Source organism: Arabidopsis thaliana, chromosome 3 (genome assembly GCF_000001735.4).
Source record: "Arabidopsis thaliana chromosome 3, partial sequence".
Taxonomy (NCBI): Eukaryota; Viridiplantae; Streptophyta; class Magnoliopsida; order Brassicales; family Brassicaceae; genus Arabidopsis; species Arabidopsis thaliana.
Genome location: NC_003074.8, coordinates 11,575,415 through 11,593,868, shown reverse-complemented (window position 1 = coordinate 11,593,868; position 18,454 = coordinate 11,575,415). Strand labels below are relative to the sequence as shown.

At 36.7% G+C, this 18,454-nt stretch overlaps 3 protein-coding genes, 1 long non-coding RNA gene and 4 pseudogenes across 12 annotated transcripts; 5 read left to right on the top strand and 3 right to left on the bottom strand.

Annotated features, from left to right (window-relative positions):
• The first annotated feature begins 398 nt into the window (after positions 1-398).
• On the top strand, positions 399-666 carry AT3G29762 (annotated as a pseudogene). Its single transcript has one exon.
• Positions 667-1,497: 831 nt separating this feature from the next.
• AT3G29760 (Haloacid dehalogenase-like hydrolase (HAD) superfamily protein) lies at positions 1,498-4,405 on the top strand (the record flags this gene model as incomplete). 5 transcript variants are annotated; one of them, NM_001339035.1, is made up of 7 exons in its annotated part: positions 1,498-1,680; positions 1,985-3,047; positions 3,129-3,210; positions 3,301-3,367; positions 3,446-3,631; positions 3,745-3,805; positions 3,901-4,397. In NM_001339035.1, the coding sequence occupies 6 exons, from the start codon at positions 2,036-2,038 to the stop codon at positions 4,092-4,094; spliced, it is 1,602 nt and encodes a 533-aa protein (NP_001325861.1). In that variant the 3' UTR covers positions 4,095-4,397. The 5 variants fall into 5 exon arrangements, with proteins under 5 accessions (NP_001325861.1, NP_001325858.1, NP_189619.2 ...); NM_001339036.1 differs by having other exon boundaries at positions 1,513-1,680; positions 3,493-3,631; positions 3,901-4,364; NM_113899.2 differs by lacking the exon at positions 1,498-1,680 and having other exon boundaries at positions 2,036-3,047; positions 3,755-3,805; positions 3,901-4,364.
• A 2,915-nt stretch (positions 4,406-7,320) lies between these two features.
• On the top strand, positions 7,321-7,864 carry AT3G05955. Its single transcript, NR_141216.1, has one exon. It is a non-coding gene; the product is annotated as an other RNA (long non-coding RNA).
• Positions 7,865-8,617: 753 nt separating this feature from the next.
• On the bottom strand, positions 8,618-12,553 carry AT3G29755 (annotated as a pseudogene; the record flags this gene model as incomplete). The annotated part of the gene is made up of 1 exon: positions 8,618-12,553.
• A 715-nt stretch (positions 12,554-13,268) lies between these two features.
• AT3G29750 (Eukaryotic aspartyl protease family protein) lies at positions 13,269-14,744 on the top strand (the record flags this gene model as incomplete). The annotated part of the gene is made up of 4 exons (NM_113898.1): positions 13,269-13,460; positions 13,538-14,272; positions 14,351-14,486; positions 14,542-14,744. The coding sequence occupies 4 exons, from the start codon at positions 13,269-13,271 to the stop codon at positions 14,742-14,744; spliced, it is 1,266 nt and encodes a 421-aa protein (NP_189618.1).
• A 277-nt stretch (positions 14,745-15,021) lies between these two features.
• Positions 15,022-15,401, bottom strand: AT3G29740 (BTB/POZ domain-containing protein; the record flags this gene model as incomplete). The annotated part of the gene is made up of 2 exons (NM_113897.1): positions 15,022-15,144; positions 15,261-15,401. 2 exons carry the CDS (start codon positions 15,399-15,401, stop codon positions 15,022-15,024), a joined length of 264 nt encoding a protein of 87 aa, NP_189617.1.
• A 1,351-nt stretch (positions 15,402-16,752) lies between these two features.
• On the bottom strand, positions 16,753-18,186 carry AT3G29739 (annotated as a pseudogene; the record flags this gene model as incomplete). The annotated part of the gene is made up of 1 exon: positions 16,753-18,186.
• A 42-nt stretch (positions 18,187-18,228) lies between these two features.
• On the top strand, positions 18,229-18,435 carry AT3G29738 (annotated as a pseudogene; the record flags this gene model as incomplete). The annotated part of the gene is made up of 1 exon: positions 18,229-18,435.
• Between the last annotated feature and the right edge of the window lie 19 nt (positions 18,436-18,454).

Genomic DNA, 18,454 nt, shown 5'->3' with positions numbered 1-18,454 from the left:
AGATCTACCTTGATAATGTGAAAAACGATGAAAGGTTTACAGATTTAAAGCGTCTTGGTGATCTTGCTCGTGTGATGGTAGAGACAAGAAAGCATCTTTCACATCCTTTGGTATATCATCTTCTAAAGCTATCTTTGATTCTTCCTGTTGCAACGGCAACTGTCGAAAGATGTTTTTCCGCGATGAATTTTGTGAAGACTACATTGCGTAACCGTATCGGTGATGTGTTCTTAAGTGATTGTCTTGTTTGTTTTATTGAAAAGCAAGTACTTAACACTGTTACAAACGAATAGGTGATAAAACGATTCCAAGATATGAGTGAACGTAGAGTTCATCTTTAGAGTTTTTATTTATAATGACATTGTTATGTTTATAGTAAAGTTTATCGTTTCGTTTAATTTTTTTTTGACCCCAGTGAGTCATTGTTCTGGCTCCGCCACTGACTGGGGCGGGTGCTATCCGAGAACAATTAGCCAATTTAGATTTGCAAATTATTATAGAAAATTTGTTGGTAGAATGGAAACAATTAGGAGAAGAAGGACCTACGGGGAATGAATGGGAAGATCGAAAAATTGTAAAAAGAAAAAAAAATTTAGTTAGACGTATGAAATTAGCTAAGCATTTTCTTTGAACAAATATAGAACCCGAATGGATGGTTTTACTAATGTTTATGTTTATTATGTTCTATGATATATATATTTTGTTATATTAATAGATACAAAGAAACGTTAAATATTTTTTTCTGTATAGATTTGTATATTTTAATTGCATACATTAATCTATTTTTGTTTTAATATCATTGAATAAATTCAAAAGTATAAATTAATTGGAGAAAAAAATCAGAAGTAAGACTAATGGTAAAATCTATAAATATCCTAATAAAATTTAGATGTTTAATTAAATAGATTGAAAAGTTCTGAGAGAACGACACATAAGTATGACATTTTCGTTAAAATAGCTTTAATCTTACCAGAATTAATACATGGTGATTTTAAACACTTTTCACATTTTTTTTTTAATGATTTTTCTAAATAAATGTTCGTAAAGCAAAAATTAGCTTCCAAAACTTATAAAGACTATATCGGTCTTACTAAAAAAATCAATAAATGCATTGTGTTCACAATTATTTTCTAATGAATCCTTTTATTCTATATATATCATGAATTATGATAAATAATATTCAATACCTACATACAACTTAACAAAATCATATTTTAAAAAAAAACATCCGCGGTTTGACGCGGGTTTTGCTCTAGTATTTGTAAAAATGTTTAGTTTGGATTGAAATCTACATGCTACCAAAGTTGGATCGAAATTGGACTTTTACCGTAATGTATATGGGCTTTACTGGGTCTAAGTCTAAGTAAAACAATTAATTAGCATAGAAACTGTTTATAGAATTAAATTAACCGACCCGAGCGAACCAGCTCCGAAGACCCGACCCGAAAACTTGACAACACGAGAGATCTAAAGACCCCACCAAGTCACGTCTAAGCCACTAAACTTCTTTCTTGTCTCTCTGCAAAAAAATCCTTGGGAACACCAAACGACATCAAAACGCTGTCATTTCATCTCCTCTCAGATCCTTAAATTCTCTTCCACTCCAAATTCTCTGGGGAAAGGTCAACATTTGGAATTCTCTCTGTCTCCGACTTTTGTTCTTCCTCTCCAAATTCATCTGTAAGTTTCTTTACTGTAATTGTTCCGGAGAAATTTGTACGGGATACAAAATCCAGATCGATCACTTGTGTAATGATACGGACATATATGTACGAACTACTGTTTTGATAAATGCTTTTAAGTCAGATCATCTTTGTTATTACAAAGTCTTAGATTTTTGCTTATTACACGTTAATTGTGATTTAACTTTGCATTATCTTAATTAATCAGTTGTTATTGTTAAAAGTTAAAACTAAAGAATCATTTAATTGTTCTTGATTTTGATTTTCTCTCTTTGAATTTGTTATACTTTCTTCTTCAACAGATTGGATTGAAGTAAGTTAGTGATGCAAATTCTGAGTTTTTCGAGTTTAGTATGAGAGCAATTGAACATTCTGTTGAAGAGGAACCTCTGATTAAGAAAGCTAAATTGATTGATAAGGTCGAAAATTGTCACGAGGTTTCAATGTTGCCGCTAAACGAAACCGTGGTTAAAGGGAATGAAGAAGTTTGTTTGTTAGATATGGAAGATAAGAAAGAGACTTGTGTTGACGTTGAATCTAATGAGAGAAAGAAAGAAGAAGTTTCGGTATCGAGCTTGGTTGATCGAAAACATGTTGTTTCGGGTGACGAAAACGTAGAAAAGAAGGAAGAAGGTTCTGTTATATCGGCTGTTACGAGTAGTGATGAAGTTCCAGTGGTAAAGAACAACGATTCTTGTGTTGTTTCGGGTGATGAAACCGTAGAAAAGAACGAAGAAGGTTGTGTTATATTGGCTGTTACGAGTAGTGATGAAGTTCCAGTGGTAAAGAACAACGATTCTTGTGTTGTTTCGGGTGAGGAAACGATAGAAAAGAATAAAGAAGGTTCTGTTATATCGGCTGTTACGAGTAATGATGAAGTTCCAGTGGTAAAGAACAACGATTCTTGTGTTGTTTCGGGTGATGAAACCGTAGAAAAGAACGAAGAAGGTTGTGTTATATTGGCTGTTACGAGTAGTGATGAAGTTCCAGTGGTAAAGAACAACGATTCTTGTGTTGTTTCGGGTGAGGAAACGATAGAAAAGAATAAAGAAGGTTCTGTTATATCGGCTGTTACGAGTAATGATGAAGTTCCAGTGGTAAAGAACAACGATTCTTGTGTTGTTTCGGGTGATGAAACCATAGAAAAGAATGAAGAAGGTTCGGTTATATCGGCTGTTATGAGTAGTGATGAAGTTTCAGTGGTAGAGAACAACGATTCTTGTGTTGTTTTTGGTGGAATCAGCGGGGTAAATTCATTGGTGTTAAGGAAAAAACTTCTTGTTCTTGATCTTAATGGGTTGCTTGCTGATATAGTTACTCCTCTCAAGGATGTTCCAGCGGATATTAATATTGGAAGAAGAGCAAGTAAGTTTCTTTTTGTTCATTGTTATTTGTGAGACCACATTGTTACTTATATTAGTTTGCATTTTTTTTTGGTTATGACAGTTTTCAAGAGACCTTTTTGTGATGAGTTTTTGAGATTCTGCTTTGACAAGTTTGAAGTTGGTATCTGGTCATCGAGAAAACAGTAAGACGTTACTCTTATTATATATAAGATCATATCATTGTTACTTCCATATCTGTGTGAATAATCGATATAAGTTTTGTTTGCTTGCAGGAATAATGTTGTAAGAATCACTGAGTTCTTGCTTGGTGATTTGAAGAGTAAGCTGTTGTTTTGTTGGGTAAGGTGGTTCTTGCCATGCACTCTTCCTTTTTTGAAACTAGTAAATATCGATTTTTCGGGGATTTACTTTTTGCAGGACATGTCTTATTGTGCTACAACCAGTGTTGGTTCGCTTGAAAATAGGTACAAATATGTGGTGTTCAAGGATCTAAACCGGCTTTGGGAGAAACACGATCCAAGACTTCCTTGGAAAATGGGTGATTACAACGAAACCAACACGGTTTTGCTAGACGATTCTCCTTACAAGGCTTTGCTTAACCCGGTAAGCTATTTTGCGATGTCTTCCCATCTTCCTCGTGTCATTTATACAACAATTCTTTTACCTTATCGTCATCGATATTTTAAAGTTTTGAATAAACCATCTGAATGTTACAGCCATATACAGCAATATTCCCTCATTCATACAATCATCAGAACAAGACAGATACATCTTTAGGTAAACATCTAATTCAGTTACAAGTTTGCGGGGTTTGGTAACGATTAAGTGAGTATGAAGAATCACAATTTTTGTTCTGCTTCATTGTAAACTAGGTAATGGTGGTGATTTGAGACTTCATCTTGAGAAGTTGGTAGAAGCGGAAAACGTTCAAGATTTCATCAAGAAAAACCCTTTCGGGCAAGAAGCTATTACGGAAGTAAGCGAATCGTGGGAGTTTTACAGAGAGATCATTCGTATGCTACGTATATCTTCTCAAACGTACAGATTAAGGAACATCATACGGTAGAAAACTGAGGAAGCTGCAAGATTTTTTGTAGAGTTTGGGGGATAACAAACGTAAAGGAAGATATAGAAAGATTAACTAAAACAACGTGATGTTCTGATGTTGTTGTTACAAATGTGTTGGTGTTTTATTTTATAAGTTGTATAACCACAAGTAGTTGCATTTTTTTCTTGTGTAGTTGATTATTTATTATTAAAACTTGTATTTCATATCTTTATTCTGGTTGTTGGTGTTAGTTTTTACTTTTTAAACAATGGAATTTATTTCAATTGTAACTTTAGACATCTAAATTTTCTTATGGTTTATATTGGATATAGACTTTTTAAACATTTGGAGAAGACATATATTAGCAAATATTTTACTGATTATTAACTAAAAAAAAGATGATGCATTTGATTTTCATTGTGACTAGTTTAAACAGAAGGATCAATTCGTTTAGTTTAGGCTTCATAAACTATAAATGATACGAATTATGTTGTTGAGGTTGCAAAAACAATATTTGTTAACAATATTTTAAAACAAAGTTTTTTGTTAAATAAATATTATTCTTACTAAACGTTTTTTGTTTAAATAAATAAATTTTGTATTTGAACTTATTTACAATGTCATGTCACTGACATTAATTATTTATTAATGAAAATATTTAATTAAAGATTTAAATATTCTAAATCCTTGCTTTTAGAGTTATTATGTCATTACCTTATAAGCAAAAATATTAATTTTTTAAATATTATTATTTATATATTTAAAATTTATAAAACATTATTAATATTTAAACTTATAAAAAGTTTGATATATTACAATTTTTTAACATCATTATATAATATATGATTCAAAATTTTAAAAATGAACATATATTATCCTATTAGCAAAAAATGTGTGGGTTCAACGTTCCGCATCGACAAAAATATTTAGACAATGATTTATAAACATATCATAAATAAGATCAACATTAATATAAATAAATAGTTTTTTTACGGGACGGGTTTGGCGGGATGGGTTTGGCAGGACGTTACTTAATAACAATTGTAAACTATAAAATAAAAATATATTATAGATAGATACAATTTGCAAAAGAAAAATTATACTAACTTTAAAAAGATAAATTGTCACCGCGGTGTACCGCGGGATAAAATCTAGTTTATTATTAAAACTTGTATTTCATATCTTTATTCTGGTTGTTGGTGTTAGTTTTTACTTTTTAAACAATGGAATTTATTTCAATTGTAACTTTAGACATCTAAATTTTCTTATGGTTTATATTGGATAGAGACTTTTTAAACATTTGGAGAAGACATATATTAGCAAATATTTTACTGATTATTAACTAAAAAAAAGATGATGCATTTGATTTTCATTGTGACTAGTTTAAACAGAAGGATCAATTCTGGTTTAGTTTAGGCTTCATAAACTATAAATGATACGAATTATGTTGTTGAGGTTGCAAAAACAATTAAGGCCATGTTCGTTTCATCAGTCAGATGGATCATCTGGTATGAGTTTTGATGTTCGTTTGGTGCCAAAAACGGTTCATTCAGATAATCCATCCAAATGATTCATTTGGAGGAGTTTGAAAATTTAGGCTTAATTTTGAAACTCAATTGGCTGAACTAAATTGGATCATTTGGATGGAGATGATTCAGTCAAAAACAACAAATGACAAAAATACCATAATTATTTCAATTGATTATTTAGATGTATTTTTAGATAAAAAAAAACAAATAAACTTAAATCTTATTTTAAAATTATTATTTTTTTATAAAATTTTTTTTGCTAAAACCGCAATGTCGAATTTTTCCGTTAAAACGTAAAATTCCGTTTTCCTCGAAAACCGTAAAATCATGTTTTCCCGCCAAAACCGTAAAATTCTGTTTTTCCGCCAAAACCGCAAAATCATGTTTTTCCGTCAAAACCGCAAAATCACGTTTTTTCGTCAAAACCACAAAATCACGTTTTCCCGCCAAAACCGCAAAAATCACGTTTTCTCGCCAAAACCGTAAAATCATGTTTTCTCGCGAAAAACGTAAAATCACGTTTTTCCGCCAAAAACGTTAACTTTTGTTTTCCGCCAAAACCATAAAATTGAGTTGTCTCGTCAAAACCGTAAAATCACGTTTTCCCGTCAAAAACGTAAAATAAATTTATAAATATAAAAAAACTATTATTTGAAATTTATTTACTTTTAAATATATTTTGGATTAAGAAATAAAATTAATATGTTTACAAGTAATAATAAAAATATAATTAGATGAAAACATGGGTATTTTAGGTATTTGTATTATTACAAATCATTTGGATGAAGATAGAGATAAGCAAACGAACAACATCTCATTCGGATGGTCCAGTCAAATGAACCGACTAAAAATAAAACGAACAAGAGTCGAATGAATCATCCAGATAGACATGTTGAATGGATCAGTTGGATGGATCTGTCAAATTGAGAAATGAACAGGGTTTAACATTGCGCACCCTTTTTGTTGCAACCTTCCTTGAGCCGTATATCGACTTGCCATTGTTCATTAAACACCATTGCCATTATAAGATAACTTGAGTTTGATTTAGAAAACGATGGTCAGATATATAGAGAGGAAAGTAAACCCCATTGACGGCAGTCAAAATGACTTTTGATTTACTTCATTTTCCAAGACTTAAGAAAAAGGTGAGACACTAATGGTAATATAGACCGTACTAAAGTCCCAATTAAATCCCATCTTTTAGTTACCCTCTTCTCTTTACATATGTAACACTTGTAAATATGAGCACCCCTTTAAGCTTGCAAAATAAAAAATTTACAAATATCTATAAAAAGCTTTTTCACGAGTTCTTCTACTATTTTCGCCAACATTTGTATGACAAGCAATCTGTTTATATTTGTATCTTTTTTTTTTTTCAGTTTCATCGATGTGAAATAGATTATTACACGATCTAGTGCACAACTGGCAATAGTTCCCACATATAGTACACGATCTACCCCTGTCCCAAAGAACCTTTCACTATCTCCACGGTAAGATTTGAGTGATTGACAACGAAAACCTTGAACTCATCAGAGCTAGAAATTGTACTTATATTGGTTTTGATATAATCCAAGGTGGCATCATTGAGGTCTTTGTCAAAAGGGATTTGAGCAAGCTTAAGGACGTTAAGAGCATTAGAAGGAATACGAGATTTTATAAGTTGGATTCTGCATAGGTCACGTAGATGCGGAATCTCATATTTATCGGCTGCAAGATAGAGTGACCTAACGTGTTGCCTCCCTTTCGTAGAAAGCCTAGATCCGGAACTGTAGATGAACTCAATGATAGGTTCAGAAGTTGGGCCTTATATATGGGTTTTTATAAGGCTTAGTGTTTGGCCTGTTTACTTTAGTAATGTCTTTTATTTAAACTCTTCTTTAGTCATTGAAAAACACTTATCGATTATAATCTTAAGAATGTTTATCTTCTTCATCTTCTTTCTCCTTCCTTTCCTTTTCTGAAATTCTTCTGCATCTCAACCTATTTCTTCTATTATCTCATCTCTTTCTGTTACATATCTTGATAAGCCATTTTGGTACTTATCAATTGGTGCTTTCATTGAGAGTTGAACTCAAGACTACTCAAGCTGCTCAAACCAATCAAGCCGCCACAATCTCTGATCTAGAAGCAACACTCGATCGATTTGTTGAAAAGGTGGAGGAAAAGCTAGATTCCATCGTCCAAAGGCTTGAAGCTCAACAAGAGGAGTATCGAAAAGGGATTCGTGAAATTTTTGCTACGCTTTTTCCGGTGAATGCAACTGAAGAACCACCTGAGAAGAGGAAACAAGAACATCACGAGCTGCCTCAAGGTCTCACGACCAAATCTGAACCCACACCAAGGAAAAATGCAGAAATCTCGCCTGGGCGTTTTGTCGAACACTTGGCGTGTGTTTCACCAGCAGAAGAATTTCGATTCTGGATTATCAAGTACCAAAATGGCTTATCAAGTGAAGTAACAGAAATGAGGTGAGATACAGAAGAAATAGAGATGAGATTCAGAAGAGTTCAGAGAAAGGCAGGAAGAAGAAGAGAGAAGATGAAGAAGATAAACATTTCTTGTTCTTAATCGATAAGTGTTTTTCAATGACTAAAGAAGAGTTTAAATAAAAGACATTACTAAAGTAAACAGGCCAAACACTAAGCCAATTGATAAGCGTGAACTTATCAAGAAGGAAAACAGAGAATAGAAGTAGAAAAGGAAGAAGAAGTATAGGATAGAAGTCGAGTAAGATAAGAGAGAAGAGTAATAAGGAAAGTTGATTAATTCATTGATGAATATAACCCTAAAATAGAGTTCCGCTTAAGTAGTAGTTCCCCTACAGAAACTACAACCACTCACTCACAACAACACTTAAATGACACAAAGTTAAATAAGAAAACTATAGGCATTCTTATTCTTTGACATTGTCAAAGACATTGTCAAAGCCTCTGGATGGTACAGAGTATTTCCTTGACTTCCTTTAGCTTCATTTCAGCCACTAGGATCATAAACCTTCTTTGGTACTCTCTTCCTTGGAATTCTGACTTCTCTTGCTGACTCCATTGCTTGAGTTGCTGCCTTACCAATACTCCCCCGTAACAAAGCCACTTTGTCCTCAAGGTGAGAATCTGGAAATTGTTGCGTGATGCCCGTCATTGGTTCCCATGTATTCTCACACTCTGGCATACCCTTCCACTTAATCAAGAGCTTAGTATCTTCTGTTGTGTTGCCCTCTCTGATCTCCATTACCTCTTCTGGTTCTGTTGCCCACTCCAAGTTAGAAGTCATAATCGCGAAGGGGTTGAGCTTGTGCTGAACCTGGAAGCGCCTGTCTCAGTTGGGATATGTGGAACACATGATGAATAGAACTTTCAGTTGGTAGCTGCAGCTTATATGCCATTGCTCCTATGCGTTCCAGAATCTTATACGGACCAAAGAACCTTGGCGATAGCTTCTCATTACGTCGTTGAGCTACAGAAAGCTGTCTATACGGCCTGAGTTTTAAATAGACCCAAGTTCCCACTGAGAATTCCAATTCTCTTCTATGCTTGTTAGCTGACTTCTGCATTCGAGCTTGGGCTGCTTGTAGATTCTCTCTCAGCATAGTGACCAGTCAGTCTCTTTCTTGCAGCAACTCTTCAACGCCGGCGTTAGCAGTGGGTACATCACCGAATCGCAAGAGTTTGGGAGGTTCTCTCCCATACAGAGCCTGAAATGGAGTCATCTTAATCGCAGAGTGGAACGATGTGTTATACCAGTATTCAGCCTACATTAGCCACTTAGCCCAAGTCTTTGGTTTCCCATTAACAAAGCAACGAATATACGTCTCTAAGCAACGATTCAGAACTTTTGTATGGCCATCTGTCTGAGGGTGATATGATGTACTCTTATCCAGGGATGTTCCGTGTGATTTGAACAGAGAAGACCAGAAATTGATGATAAAGATTTTATCCCTATCTGAGACCATACTCTCAGGAAACCCATGAAGTCTGACTATTTCATGAAGGAAAATATCTGCTATAGACTTGGCTGTGTAAGGATGCTTCAGCGGTACAAAGTGATCATAATTACTAAGCCTATCTACCACTACTAACACCACATCATAGCCTTCAGACTTTGGTAACCCATCAATAAAATCAAGGCTAATGTTCGACCATACCTTAGTAGGAATGGGTAGCGGTGTGAGAAGACCCGCTGGTGACAAGGTTGAGTACTTATTTTGTTGACACACTTGACAGCCTCTGAGGAACTCTACCACGTCTCTCCTCATTCCCTTCCAATAAACTTCACTCGCCAATCTCTTGAGTGTCTTGAGCACCCCTTCATGACCCCCAATGGGACTAGTGTGGAACCTTTCCAACAACTTTGGAATAAAAGGAGAATTTGTTGGAATCATTATCCTACCATCTTTATGTAAGGTGCCAACCACCAAACTGTATCCTTTTTCAGACTCTTGTCCACTTAAAAGCTTTTCTCTGATGAGGTTGAGGCTAGGGTCGCCTTGTACTTGATCTTGTAATTCAATCTTGTGCAGAGTAGCTGGAGCCAGCAACAACATGTTCATCACCTGCTCTGTGACTGGACGTCGGGACAAAGCGTCTGCTACACGATTTTCTGCGCCTGGTTTGTACTCAATTTCATAATCCAAACTGACAAGTTTGGATGCCCATCTCTGCTGTATAGCTGACACAGCTTTCTGGTTAAGCAGATGTTTGAGACTCCTCTGATCTGTCCTTATAATCACCTTCTTGCTTGCTAGATAGTGTTTCCACTTGTCCACTACAAAGACAATGGCCAACAGCTCTCTCTCGTAAACTGACTTAATTCTGCCCTTACTAGAGAACCCCTGGCTAATAAACGCTATGGGACGTTTATCTTGTGATAGCACAACCCCGATTCCCGTCCCTGAAGCATCCGTTTCAATCACAAAAGGCTTTGCAAAGTCTAGCAATGCTAAGGTTGGCAACTGGATAACTGCTCCTTTAAGTGTCTCATAAGCTTTATTAGCTGCTTCAGACCATTCAAACTTACCCTTTTTAAGCAATTCTGTTAAGGGTTTGGCTATCTTCCCATAACCTGCTACAAACCTTCTGTAGTAGTCAGTGTGTCCCAGGAACCCCCTCAGCTCAGTTATGTTCTTTGGTTGAGGCCAGTTCACCATAGCTTCAATTTTAGCTGGATCCGCAGACACACCTTTCCCTGTTACCATGTGACCCAAGTAAGAGATTCTGGTGCTTCCAAAGTGACATTTCTTTTCATTGGCATATAACTTATTCTGAAGTAGAATTTGGAGAACCGCTTCTAGATGTTTAAGGTGGGTCTCTTCGTCTGAGCTATAAACCAGAATGTCGTCAAAGAACACTAGAACAAATTGACGCAGGTAGGTTCGAAACAACTCATTCATTACTGACTGAAAGGTGGCCGGTGCATTGGTCAAATCAAACGGCATGACCAAGAACTCGTAATGACCCTCATGAGTACAGAAAGCTGTCTTCTCCACATCTGCAGCCTTCATTCGTATCTGATGGTACCCCGATTTAAGGTCCAATTTGGAGAACATCGTGGCTCTGTGTAGCTCATCCAGCAGTTCCTCGATCACTGGGATTGGATATCAGTCCGGAACGGTAGCCTTGCTCAATGCCCTGTAGTCCACGCAAAATCTCCAGCCTCCGTCTTTCTTCTTGACCAATAGTACAGGACTTGAGAATGGGCTGATACTAGGTCTGATTATCTCAGCTGCTAGCATCTCTCTGATCAACTTCTCCATTTCATTCTTTTGTGCGAATGAATACCGATATGGTCTAGCCTTGATCGGTGAGCTTCCTAGTTGTAAGGTGATGGAATGCTCTCTATTCCTTGATGGAGGTAACCTTTGTGGTAACTGGAAAACCTTCTTGTAATCCTTGATAAGTTTCTGAACCCCCAAACTGTTGTTTCCTTCCGCCTCATGTGTCACCTTTTCTCACTGTTTTTTCCAATGCATGAAGAGATATCTGTTGTCTCAAGAGGGCTGGGTCTCCCACTAGTGTCACCCATTCTTCGTTGACCTTGAATTTCAGAGTGTGGCGCCCCCAATTGATCCTTGTATCTCCCAAGGTAGCTAACCACGAGTACCCCAGCACTATATCTGTGGTTCCCAAAGCAAACAGAAAAAACTCCTCCTTAATATCCACCCCTTGAATGTGTAGCTGCACATCCTTAACTTTGCCTTGTCCTGAAATAATCTGACCATTACCAACTGCTACTCCAAAATCACTTGTTGGTGTGACTGTTAGTGAGCACCGCTGAGCAACTTCTTCAGAAATGAAGTTACTAGTTGCTCCTGAATCAATCAACACGATCACTTCCTGACCTGCTATCCATCCTTTCATCCTCATAGACTTTTCATTAGTAAGGCCAGCCATTGAACTCAACGAAAGATGCATCATTGTCTGTCCTTCCACCTTAGGTTCCGGTTCTTCTTCACTCTCAGATTCGTCTTCCTCCTCCAGTAACTGTCCCGCCTCGCTTGTTGCGACCAACTCCAAACATTTGAGCTTCTGATTTTTACAGCGGTGTCCTGGAAAATAGCGGTCTCCACACGTGTAGCATGCGTTGTTCCTCTGATCCGGTTTCCTGTTATCTCTTACCCCATCAAATGACCTCCTAGCTTGAATGATATCCTGTGTCTTGATAGGGCTATTGTTGTTGCTTCGATGAAGCACCGGAGCTGAATTTGTTCTACTAACGGATTTCGAGTTGTAATTTGAGTGGAAAGACGTCTTCTCCTGCTCTTGCTCTTCTATGAGGCATGCTGTCTCCACAATCTCATATATGCTAGAGGGACGTGTACGCATCACTTGGTCTCTTATATTTTTCCTCATTCCCTTTAAGAAAATTCCTTCCAAAAGATCGTTAGTAATGTGTGGCACCTCAACTATTAATTCTTCAAACCGTTCTCTAAATTCCTCCACTGAGCCTTTCTGTCTGATGTTCAACAACTGCCACACAACAGACCCGCAACGACTGTGTCCAAATCATTTTCGAACTTTTTTCTTAAAATCATTACAATCTTTGAACAATCCTCTCATTAGCACACCTCTCAACCAATTTAAAGCTGTTACCGAAACTAAACACGTTATAGCTACCTCCAACTTTTGATGTTCCAAGGTCTGGTTCTGCAGAAAACTCTTCTCCATTCTGAATAACCAGTCATCTGGGCTCTGTCCTTCATACTGTGATAGATCTGACCTTCTTCCAGGTGACCCAGTGTTGTTACCCGGAGATCCTAGCTGACCGGTGTTCTGGCTAAACCCGTATGATGTCTGAGACGGATCCATTGTTTGGATCGGTACTGCCAGCAGCGGTAAGGGTAGAATCCCATCCCCTTTTGCCTTTAACGGAGCTTGAGGTGTGATGCAGCTGTCCGTGGTGACGTTGGTCTGGAACTGAGCCGTGGACTGAGGACTTTCAGCTAGTACAGAGCCTCGTTGCTTTTCACGGAAAAAACCTAAGAAGCTGTCTAAATAACTTTGAGAATTATTTTGGTGAGAATAAAATTTCGGAGCATGAGAGGTTACAAATTGTTTATGCTAACTTGGAAGGAGAGACTAGGCAATGGATAAAGCATCTCTGGAAAAAGAATTCACCTACAAGCTGGAAGGAATTTAAGTGTATGATGGGCCGAGAGACAAAGACGACAATGAAGTTAAATCATCAACCTCATTATTCGGGAATACAACAAGAAGGATCAGTGCGTGATTACAGAGAAAGGTTTGAAGCTCTTTGTCTTCGCTCAGTTACCTTACCAGGACAAGGCTTCGAGGAGATGTTCTTACAAGGGTTGCAACCTAGTTTGCAAACTGCAGTTCGAGAATTGAAACCGAATGGGATTGTACAAATGATGGATACAACACAATGGTTAGAAGAAAGTAATAATCTCATAAATTCTGGAATTGTGTCGTCATTGAGAACAGCTACCAATCAAGACAGGCGGAGCTGATGAGCCTTACCCTGGTACAAGCTAAGCTGGATGTGGTAAAGAAGAAAAAAGGAGTTATAAATGAGCTGGAAGAATTAGAGCAGGATAGTTATACCTTGAGACAGGGAATGGAGCAACTAGTGATAGATTTAACCAGGAACAAAGGTATGAGATTCTATGGCTTCATATTAGATCATAAGGTCGTTGTAGCTATAGATTCTGGAGCAACCGACAATTTTATCTTAGTTGAGTTAGCCTTCAGTCTCAAACTACCCACGAGTATTACAAACCAAGCTTCAGTTTTATTGGGACAAAGGCAGTGCATACAAAGCGTAGGAACTTGTCTCGGAATTAGATTATGGGTTCAAGAAGTTGAAATCACTGAGAATTTCCTTCTGCTAGACTTGGCCAAGACTGATGTGGATGTGATTCTTGGTTATGAGTGGCTCTCAAAACTGGGAGAGACAATGGTTAATTGGCAGAATCAAGATTTCTCTTTCAGCCACAACCAACAATGGATCACTCTTTGTGCTGAGCACGAAGAACTTGAGCAAGTTACTACAAAAGTAAAGATGAAGAGTGAAAATGAGCAAGAGGATATTGAAGAACAGAGAAATAACGATGGGGAAATGCTTGTTGTTTCCTACCTTGAGGACAAGGTAACTTTAAAAGGAGAGAGTAAGGTTACATGTGGAGGAATCGCTAAGGAAATACAAGGTGGACATGTTAAGAGCGTTGAAAGTCAAGAGTTGAAGCTAAGTCCAGAACACTTGGAAGAAGTTTCATGGTTGGAACCTTAGAAGGATACTAAAGAGAATGACGATGAGAAATCATTTTTTGGGCAACCCGGGGTGAAACACAGTGAAGTTGTAGCTGGAAGTACGCGGAACATGTCAACCAAGAGTGAGAAAGACCAAACCCGCTCCGTGTGTGTTAAAGGTGCACACATAACAGACTAAAGAGGCGGTCATATCAAAGGAGGTAAGGACTGCAGAACCGTTTGAAGTTGTGGGATTGTATCATCCTTTTAAAACTGTGGTTTCAAGGCTAATGATTGAATTCGGTAAAGAGGTTACACAAATGCATGTTGAGGAGATGGTTGATAAGTGGGAATCAAGTGTCAAAAAGAAGGTTGCAGCTGTAGGCTCAACCGAAGTTAGGACACTCGTCCAAGGAATTCACTTTCTTCCACCTTGAGGACAAGGTGACTCTCAAAGGAGGGAGTATTGATAGGTTCAGGAGTTGGGCCTTATGGGTTTTTATAAGGCTTAGTGTTTGGCATGTTTACTTTAGTAATGTCTTTTATTTAAACTCTTCTTTAGTCATTGAAAAACACTTATTGATTATAATCTTAAGAATGTTTATCTTCTTCATCTTCCTTCTCCTTCTCTGAAATTCTTCTGCATCTCAACCTATTTCTTCTATTATCTCATCTCTTTCTGTTACATATCTTGATAAGCCATTTTGGTACTTATCACTCAACCAAAGCCACTAACTCTGTGTGTTTTAGCTCTGAGAGAGTGATTGTGTCTAGCGTAGTTGTAGCCTTGATCTCTTCTGTTTCCAATATCATCTTAAACACCTCAGATCTTGCAGACTATAAAACATTCCATAACATTCACAATGAAATTCAGTACGAGTAAAGAACGTTTCGTAAATGTTTTTTTAAGAATCATATGATGATGAAAAAATAATAAGGAAAGAGGAAGAGACCAGAACAAGCTTATGAGCAGATATAGATACACCCTTCTGATCGCTGTCCCCTGCCTTCAGCCGGACATCGACTTGTCGCTGTTCTTTCAAAATCCTTGCAAGTCCACCCACGAAAAGCTCTTTGTTGGTTTGTGATGCCATGTTTTTAAGTTTATCTTCATTCTGTTAACGATTGGGGTTATATAGAGACTAGAGAGCTAGACGGTCAAAATTACTCTTTTGCTTTCTTTTCCCAAGATTTTTTTAACGTGAAAGAGACATTAATGCACGAATCTGTAGAGTAGTCAAGGTGACTAATATGAAGATACTTGTAAGAGAATATGTAGAGACTGGGATTCTGATAATTGTGCCCTTAGAGTTATACGATTCTAGTAAATTGAACTTTAACCAAAATTATTTCAGGTATGTTCGAACCGTTTTGGTTCAATTCGTATGGTATGGTTAATTTAGTTTGATTAGGTTCAATTAATTTTTCATATGGGATATTGATAATTAGCAAGTTCTTTTAAACGATTTTTCTCTTGTCATTTTGGAATTAGTGTTTAATTTTTTTTTTGGAAACCCTAAACCTAAATTATGGTAATCATCGTTCTCTCCGTCTCTCTCTCTCTTCGACGTCCTCCACAGGAACAGTTCGTCTCTCTCTCAGTCTCTCTATATCAATAGAACTTTCATATTTGTTCCTTCTCTAGTTATTATAATTGCCCACGTTCTTTACTATTCAAGCAGTTTTGAGTTTCTTCTATAGGGTATTTATAGAAGTATTCAACTTTCTAGAGCAATCGCTTTCGGTTGGTTAATCTAGTAGTTGAATCACAGGACCCATCACTTCATGTTTCAGGCAATGGATGCCAAAAGATTTGACACAAGCTATAAGTTGTCTTACAGATGAAATTCTTGGAAAAATATTGTCCTCACTTTCGACAAAACAGAGATGCAATAAGTTGCAATCACTACAGGAAAATAGGTTTTTAATAGAAGACGAAAAACGCTATTTATCGTTACTATAGCGAAAATAAAAACGATATGTTATCGCCCGCTACGATAGCTTGCCAAGTTTTCATAGCGGTTTTTAGCGACGCTATTAAAAGTGTTAATACAATAGCGGATATCATTTGTTATAGTGTACATTATAATAGCGGGTGTTTTATGTTATTGTTTTGTGTACAATAGCGCATATCATCTGCTATTGTTTTTAATATAATAGCGGGTATGTTGTGTTATTGTTTAAATTATAACAGCGTTTATTATATGCTATTTATAAATTTAATTTAAGCATGTCACAAAATCATTGTCTGCTTTCATTTATGTTGTTGTTTACATATATAATCAATATCAATATAATGTAAGAAAACCATAAATCAACTTTTAATTAATATTGTCAATCATACAACAAGTTCACATCAATATTACACAATATTACACAATATCAAATCTGTCAATAACCCAAGTTCACAGCAGTATCAAACAAACACATGCATAACATAGATCATATCAAAATGAGTCTATCATTAGGCCAAGGTACAGTAAGGCCTACTGCATCGCCAATGCACATAATCTCAGAATTTGGTCTCCAGAATTTAGCATCTCCAATCTTCTCAGATTCTACCCACACGATGCTAGCATTCAATCCTAGGCGTTCGAAATGTACTAAATCTTCTGGATTTGTTGAAGAAACTCGACCAGTTGCAACTACCTTCTCAGTTTTATCGATATCTAACAATAAACATTTCTTCTTTTCACCTTTACTGCTACTAGTGTTGATACTACCATTCTAACAATTGAAAATTCAAAAGTATATCCATCAGAATTCCAGTATATGAACAACAAATCAAATCATACTACAAAATAAAGGTTCTTGAATCTTACCGAACGTGTTGATCTTGTTACTTTTTAAGAAGGCGGCATTGCGTTATTAACAAACTGTATCTTTGGCTAAGCCCAAACGATTTTCTTATTAAGTGCATCACCCATGACTGACATCTCAGCAATTGGTCTCCACAAAAAGGCACTTTCTTTAACCACCAAATCAATCTCCACAATTGCATTAATTGCGACCAATAGGTACTTCGTTCAAGAGTTCATTTGGATCAATTGAACACAGTTTACCTTCAGCATAAACCTCATCCACAGTCCAATCAATAATACGAACCCTCTCTTGTTCCTACATTTCAGGCAAATGTATTACCAACCTAGCTAAAGAGTAAGTTTCTATAATTTGGATAAGTTGATAACAAGCCTCTAAACAATTACCGTATATGCATCATCAATGTTCTTGTTTGCAGTTGTGCTCCAACTTGTGAAGTCATCATTGTCCAAAATCAACTTATTCTCTGGCCATGCAATTTTGGCTCCCAACGCTTGTCCAATGAAGACGATGTTTGGTATAGGCCTCCAAACAGAAGCTTGTTTATCAAATACCGTTTTGACTACAATAGCAGCTGCGTTAGGTCCTAGTGGTACACGACGAATCTTATATGCTGGTTCAGTAGAACACAACTCTCCTTCAGCAATAACAATATCATCTTCAGATTCCAAATCAAGAATTTGACATTTGACGCCTACTGTAAAATTGGTTGCTTCAGATCTGGATTGAGTATCACAAGGTGGCTGAGAAATAAAATTGTTAGAAGACTAAAATATCACATAGAAGTTAACTAACATAGATCATAACAGTAAACAAGGGCGTCTGAGTACATACCTTATTACTAGCCATTTTTTTAACAACATTCTGTAAGTCTTCAACCTTGCTCAATAATAGTTCTTGAGTAGCTTCAAATTTATGCACATGTGAGTCTCTAACTTGCAAAAATGCCAGCTAGGTTAATGTAGCCCCTCTGCCCAACCCTCTAACTCTCCCAGGTTTGTCTTTTCCTAGTACTTGAGTCACAACATCTTCTTTAACACTAGTGGATGTGAAATCCATTTCACTCTCTATTGATTTTATTTTTTCCACAATCTACAATCCTTTCAAGCCACAATCTACCACATTTGGCGAGAAAGGAATGCTAGACGTCATGGTGAACTTAGCTCACCACCGAATAGGCTCATCAAGCTCATTGACAAAACAGTTCGTAATCGAATCAGCTCAATCCGAGATACAGGAGATCACAGCTACAACACTTGCCTGCAGCTTTGGTTCTCCACTCGACCCCTTCATCCTCTACAACCTCTCTAGTCTTTTCTTTCAGCTA